The sequence below is a fragment of the Penaeus chinensis genome, chromosome 13 (genome assembly GCF_019202785.1).
Source record: "Penaeus chinensis breed Huanghai No. 1 chromosome 13, ASM1920278v2, whole genome shotgun sequence".
Lineage (NCBI taxonomy): Eukaryota > Metazoa > Arthropoda > Malacostraca > Decapoda > Penaeidae > Penaeus > Penaeus chinensis.
The window spans coordinates 21,461,855-21,469,354 of NC_061831.1; the positions used below are offsets into that span (position 1 = coordinate 21,461,855).

General features: G+C 37.4%; 1 protein-coding gene across 2 annotated transcripts in view; it reads left to right on the top strand.

Annotated features, from left to right (window-relative positions):
* Window positions 1-7,500, top strand: part of LOC125031789 — a 14,464-nt gene that overhangs the window by 4,931 nt on the left and 2,033 nt on the right. For both annotated transcript variants that reach the window (XM_047622733.1, XM_047622734.1), the window contains 7 exons: window positions 355-520; window positions 1,775-1,881; window positions 2,801-2,947; window positions 3,149-3,259; window positions 3,879-4,046; window positions 4,493-6,451; window positions 6,848-7,500. The exon at window positions 6,848-7,500 is cut by the window's right edge and continues 2,033 nt beyond it. In XM_047622733.1, coding sequence (XP_047478689.1) covers window positions 355-520; window positions 1,775-1,881; window positions 2,801-2,947; window positions 3,149-3,259; window positions 3,879-4,046; window positions 4,493-6,451; window positions 6,848-7,390 — 3,201 coding nt within the window. In that variant the 3' untranslated portion in view covers window positions 7,391-7,500. The remainder of the gene's footprint in view (window positions 1-354; window positions 521-1,774; window positions 1,882-2,800; window positions 2,948-3,148; window positions 3,260-3,878; window positions 4,047-4,492; window positions 6,452-6,847) is intronic.

Sequence of the window (7,500 nt, forward strand, 5' to 3'; positions counted from 1 at the left end):
TATGGCGTAAGGCTTTTGATGGTAATTTTCCTAAGTGGGGAGACGTACATTTTCAGCATTTTAAATTTAGAGAAGAGTTGCCAAATATCTATTTCACCATTTCTTCAAAGTAATGTCAGTCAGTAATGATAACAGTAATGATATTAATAACACTAAGTTCAAGGAATGGAGATATCAATTGACCTACTGAATAAATGCTTGTGCAGCCATCTGTGTCAACAAAATTCATAAAATAAATCTACTGTAGACATTTCAATAACCCAGTGCCATTGGCTTAATATTTGCACTAGCATCATTTTATGAATGTGAGTTGTTTATGTACTTGAATACTGACACAAATTTATTTCTTCGTAGCATATAAGGGAGTCCCACAACACTTTCTTTCCCTTGCGCTGTGGGTACTGTGTATTCATGGGGCAGGATCACAATCAACTGCGTCATCACATTCGCAAGAAGCATGGCACATCCAAATATCGAATCATAGACGTTTCCCTCATCCTGGCCGAAAGTGGTGAATTAGGTATGTACAAAATGCCTCGCCTGACCAGTGGCTGTATAGACCACAGTGATATCAGCATGAGGAAAGACAAATATGCTTTCAGATTTCATTGAATATTCCCAGAATTTAGTTTGATGATATATGTCTTAATTAATGCAATATTATGTCTTGGTTCACTGGCTGCCTTATTTTTGCTAGACTGATTGAAATCTAAAAAGGTAGATGATATAAAAACGTTTTTTATTTTAGATATTTATGGAAATGGTATGATACAGTTTTGGAGTGTATGTGTAAATAATCAAATAGCCAAAGTTGTTATTCATCTTTTTAAAGAAAAAATATCAGAACTTCCACCACATTGAAGTACATAAATTTACTTATGACTGAGAATAGTCTAAAATAGTAAGTGTATCAAATGCAGTAAAAAACTATATATAGTATAGAAAAGTTCAAAATACTTAATGGAACAGTACAAAATACCTCACCTCACCTGACTAATGGTTGTATAGACACTGTTATGATTCCACATCCGTCCAATACAAAACTGTGGTCATCACATTTGTGTAACTGTCAGCCTCTGTGCGTGCTAAATGTTCCACATTTTTAGAACAAAATGTGACATGTTAATAGGTGATTCACACTAGTTTCATATACAGTAAAGTGGAGAATGTATTGTATATCTTGTGTTTGTACAAGGTAAGCCAATATTATGGCATGATAATATTTTATGAAGGAAATATCATTTAGTAGAATGGCTTGTTACACAGATTATTATTTTTTTCTCATTATAGTTTCTCCCAGGAAATTTAAGGACAGCAAAATCTGCCCAAGACAGGTATTTCATTTTATATGGGGAATATTAATTAACAAGATAAGTGTATTTTAAAGATTTGGGTGATGTATAGAATATTGGAGATGCAGCAATGAATATGAGTATGACTGCTGATTAGAGATGGCCAAAAGAAGTGGTTGGGGTAGAATGCTGGATGAAGTAACTTAAACAGGTTATATTGCATGGTATCTTTATCAAGATATATTAACTTCCAGCAATATAAGAAGGAATTTTGGAATTCAAAGCTGTCAGCCATTCTTAATCATCAAGATTTCCAACATCATTCTGTAATGAACATGTGGAACACAATATTTGTAATATTTTTTTATTTTTATAATTTTTAAAAATATAATGAAAAAATCCATTTGTGGAGTGTGAATACAGATGTCTACTATTATAAACCTTGTTTATTCATACTCGTATAACCATAAATATCTGAACAGGTGAGAAATCTTTGCTGGAAGATGAGGACCAGAGTGATGAGGACATCAGAGAAGATTCAGCACCTCAGGGGAATATGCTGTGCCCTCTCTGTGGAAAAGGGTTGAAGGTGAGGATAATTTTTTTTTTTTTTTTTTTTTTTTGTGTGTGTGTGTGTGTGAGTGAGTGAGTGAGTGAGTGAGTGAGTGAGTGAGTGAGTGAGTGAGTGAGTGAGTGAGTGAGAGAGAGAGAGAGAGAGAGAGAGAGAGAGAGAGAGAGAGAGAGAGAGAGAGAGAAAGAGAGAAAGAGAGAAAGAGAGAAAGAGAGAAAGAGAGAAAGAGAGAAAGAGAGAGAGAGGAAGAGAGAGAGAGAGAGAGAGAAAGAAAGAAAGAAAGAAAGAAAGAAAGAAAGAAAGAAAGTGAGGGGGGAGATACTTCACTTGTGGTACATGGGGTGTGGTGGTTTATCTCTTTGGGAAGTGACTAAGTGGGTGTGAGTGTCCTCTGTTATAGCAAAGGACTACATAGTCCTTGTGATGTTGCTGCTTTCCCGAGGCACATCTAGAGTGTAATGATACTGAAGTCACCAGACCTTAAGTAAGCTGCAAATATGCCAGGAATATGGTCTAAGTAGAGAGCTGCAAGGTGTCTGGTGTTAACCAGTCAGCTCTTGATAATGAGTCACGAGAAGATCTTGCTGGTGAGAGAGAGGAGACAAAACTGCTGGACCTGGCATGTCTCAACCTAGGTTGAGTTATGCAAGTTAAGCATTGTGGTTGCTATGCTCTATACTACTGTCTTTTTATTATCATCTTTATTATAGTTTCTTATCTAATTACTAAATGTAGCATTGATATTTTTTATTTCTATAATTTTGATTGTTCTTTTTCCTACTTTTATTGTTGTTGTTTTGATAGTTGCAAAAGAGAACATAATGAGTAAAATATATATATTTTTTTTTTTGTTATGCTATTAGGAAAATTTTCTGTTACACAGTTCAAAATGTAAACTTAAATTAGTTACACATGCCATAATTCCCCTTTGCTTCAGAACTTGCGGAATTTGAAGAAGCACGTGGCCCAACACAGCCGTCAGAAGCAACAGTGCATGCTCTGCCCCTTCACGACAACCTTCCCAACACAAGTTCGCAGCCATTTTCGACGCAAGCACCCAACACATTCTCCCAAATGGCAAAAGGTGTGGCGTGATAGCATTTAACATTTTGTAGCAATTTTCTAGATAACTTTCTTTTGCAGCACCTCTCTCTGTTGTTGTTAAAATATGTTGCATTTTTTTTTATTGCAGTAGATGGGGTGTACCTACCTTATTTTTTATATGATACAAGAAAATACTTCTTAGTCTTTGTTTATTATTTGTTTATTTCTTATTGTATTTTAGGTGACATTAGAGAAAGGTGGCAGTGATGCCCTGGTGGAAGATGTTGGTCCATACTTGCGTCTCATCACCAGAAAGTATGGAGTGCGGCAGCCAAAGAAAGAGAAGAAATGGGTGAGTTGAGGGTCTTCATTTGATGGTTTTCATTTGATGTGAAAATGAGTAAAAGAGTAACTGGCATATTTTGAAATTTATTACCATTAACCCAATCACTACAGAATTATGTCTTGTCTCCTGAGCTTTTCTGTGAATTTTGTTACATACAGGTGGCTCCACATATACTCAGCCAGCAAAGAGTTGATCAGTAGGCCCTAATGACTGCTCCTGATTGCCATATTTCTTGAAATTGTGGGAAAATATGTTTTTCTTTCTAATACTATTGATATCGATACTGTTATTATTCTTACTGATATTATGATTATTAAATTGTTATTAACATCTTGGTAACATTAAAGACAATGAGATAATACCAAAAAAAGAAATCTAAAATTAAGGGAAAGGGTAAACAGGTGAGATAGGTAGGACTAATAACTGACTCTTTGGGACTTAGTACTTGTTGAGCCATTTTTGTGTAAGTACCATCAATGAACATATATTACGGTGGGCACAGCATGTATCTTTGCCTTCAATTGGGTTAATCAGTACAAATATAGTCATCTATCTCTATCTCTCTCTGTTTCAGTTTCTATTATTGCTCTTCCTGGCTCTCTCTCATGCTCAAATATACTTTCAGATGCGGCAATATAGGTGTCCTCACTGCGATTATATCTGCAGTTTCAATTCCTCGTACAACCGTCACCTGCGTCTACATAAAGGTGTCAAGCCATATAAGTGTGGGTATTGTGATTTTCATGGCAGGGAAGCCTATGTTGTGAGGAAGCACTGTTCAAAGGTGCATAAGGTAAGGTTCTTTGTTGATATTGCTTTTCTTAAGATTACTACAGTGCTAGTCAGGAAAGTTTGCAAAGAGTACACTAATGATAAATTTATAGCAAAAACAATTGTCTTTTTTTTTATCATTGAGATGTGAGAACATTCATTGTTTAGTGAGCAGTAGTAATGTATTATTTTTATTATCTTATAAAATCAATTTCATCATCTTAAGTTTGCCACAACTTTTGTTATAGAAGTAAAGTGTCAAAGAATTCATAGAGCTATCGATTCCATGCATTATTTTCCTTGTATGCCCCCCCCCCCCCCCCCCCCCACACACACACACACTCTCACTAATCTATTTCTACAGTTAATCAGTTTACAGACAGTATTTTTACAGCAGACATGAAAATTAAATTGTAACTTCAGTATTATTTGCCCAGAGGAAATTTTAATCATGTTTCCATTTCACAGGGTAAAGAGGTACTTGTTGAGAATGACAAGAACTTCAAGGCTCCATATCGCTTTGAATCAAGAACCAAGATAGAAAATTATGAGTGGATATCATGTCCAGGTAATGAAGGACTGAAGAACAATGTCAATCAGGAAAATGAGTCCTGTCAGCTTAGCAAGGGCAGTGACAAAGAGCCTGCAGAGGCAAGGACTCTCAGCACAAGTGCAATGACAGCTCAGGCTCCTGTTGAATGCTCAGATGAAAAGGTGTTGATAGCTGGTTCTTCAGCTTCATTTGCCCAAAAATTTGAATGTTTGACATTTAAGACCCTCAGTGTTATGGCAGAAGATCAGGTTGTGAACAATTTGCATGTTCAACAAGATCAAAGTGGACCATTAGTAACACAAGGTTTGGAACCAAATTCCAAGAGAAGTGCAAATCTTAGAAGGCAGATGGAGAAAGTAGTCACAGATACACTAGAGTGTGAAGAGTCCAGTTCGAAGAAAGATTTGAATTATGAGGTTGCTGCAATCACAAATCCATCACTTCAGCCCAATAGTGCTGAATCCTCAAATCCTGAACTTTGTAATTTGAGGCCAAATTTTGAACTTCAACCTGAAAATCAATCTGTAAAAGTTAAAACATTCAAAGTCAAACATACACCACAAAGCAAATGTGTGAATGTGAATGAGATATGGACAGACGCCAAAAAATTACCCAGTACAGTATTAGAATCTGAAATTAGTAACACAAATGTAGATAGAGTAGAGACTAGTCTAGATTCTATGAAGTGTGAACCCTCATTTTGTTCCATTAGCTCTGTTTCATTAGACTGTGAAGATGGTAGTGATAAAACTTTTGTTATTGAGTTAAGTGCAACCGATAATGAAGGATTTACAGTTAAAGAAGTTCCTGGTTTTAAAAAGCTGGAAAAGCTAAGCCACAAGAATTCTGAAGAGCCTGTTTCCTTATACGTAGATACAAAAAGAGTGAATAAAACACATCAGTCTTTACCTGTGCAATCTGAAAATAAAGCAGTTGCATCTTCTCTCTCAAAAGACTTCAGTATTACAGAACCCACAACCTCAAAAAAAAATGTAAACAAACTCATTACAGCAGAAGCTACCAAAAGTGGAAATTCAGAGGCTAATCCATCAAATGGCTTAGAGAGCACACTTCATACTCACATTGCTTTCCTCACAGACTCTCTTGTACAGCGCCTCAGCAGCCCAATATCAGCCACTCCAGGTGTCATGACAAGAGACTTGCTTGGACTGGACTACAGCAATAGCGACTACTTTAGCTCTGAGAAAGTACGGCTCATGATGAAGAAAAAGAGTGGAGGAAGAGTCAAGTGCAATGTATGTGGGGTGACTACAACCTATCGGGCATTCTACAAGCACGCTAAAAAGCACTTTCATATTAAGCCATTCAAGTGTGGCTATTGCTCATACAGATCAATTGAGAAGAGCAGGATCCGAGTTCACAATACTTTTTGCCACCCAAATCGTCCTTGCATTATTCTTAAGTTGTCACCAGAAACTGCTGGGATCACCGCAGGAGGAACGCACCAGACTTCCATAAAGATGGGCCAGCCTGATCCTGGCAGACCTCCAAACAGAACAAATAAAGTAGATGATGAAACCTTCACAACATTTCCTGATGCTGGTGGTTCTGTAAGAGACAGCAACAATACTAACATTTGCAATAAAATATTACCATCCAATAGTAATTCCTGCGAGTCTCAAGTCGCCATTAACAAAAAGGTGGCTGATAAAATAGTTGACCACCATTCCTCTTCAACTACCTCAACTGTGGTGTCTAATGTGTCTCCTGGGCCCTCAACATTCCATTGTCCCATTTGTTATAAGCAACTGCAGATTCACACGCCATCAATAAGAAGACACTTGTACAGTCATTATGGTTACAAACCTTACAAATGTGGCTACTGTAACTTCACCGCCATTGGCCAAAATGAGGTAAGCAAAAGATATTTTTGGTTGATTCATGTTCTATGTATTTTTTTTATTAGTGTAGTCATTTACTAGTAGGTGAAAATGCCTTTGCTATCTCCCACAGTTTTTAGTCAGGATAATAGTGATTATCGATATCATTTTATTCTGTTTTTTTCTGATAGATATGATGTTGATGTAATTTTTTATCTACTGCTAGCATCATTCTTGTCATAATCCTCATCATCTTCATCATGATAACTCTCTTCATCTTTATCTTTGTCTATCTTTATTTCTACCATTATTATTATCATCATTGCCATCTTATTAATTTGCCTTACATCATATTTTTTATTGTTACACAATATCCTTTGATAATCCTGGAAAAGCAAAAAACTTCTAAATACACACCTTATTCCACAGATCCGTGCACATCATGTCACTCATGGCTTTGCCACAGTGCCCAAGGTGGAGTCTTCTGGCATAGCCATGCCAGCTGGCCTCACCTCTTATGTGAATGAACTCCTAGGGCAGCAGCGAGGGAGCCGCAAGCCCCAGAGGAAGAGGGGGCAGGTTACTGAACACCAGATGTTAGATGAAACCTCAGAAAGTGAAAGGGAACCAGCCGAGACCCAGCAGGAGCCATCTGACCTCATGTGGACAGAGATGGCCTCAAAAGAAGAGTTGGCCACCATTTACTTTACACCCCAAGAGCAACCCCAGCAGGCTCTAGTTCCTACTCCCAATACACAGCAGGGTATAGATCTTCCTGTTGAAGCAGGGCCCCTGACACAGCCACTTGAGCCTGTGGATCTATATTCTGAGGCAGCATATGCTGTACAGGTTCTTGAATCTGGGCAGAATCCGGGGCCTGGCACAAGTCCTCCTCCACAACTTGATGTTGGGGGTAATTCATATTCCCAGTTTGATTCAGACCAGGTGTGTGTTGTTTATCTGATTGATTAGGTACTCAGCAAGAGTTGTTAAAGGAACTCCATGTTATTTATGATGCCACAGATTAGCAAAATCTGTTTTTTTCCAACAGATGGATAATGGAAATGAGTAGGTATGTAAAT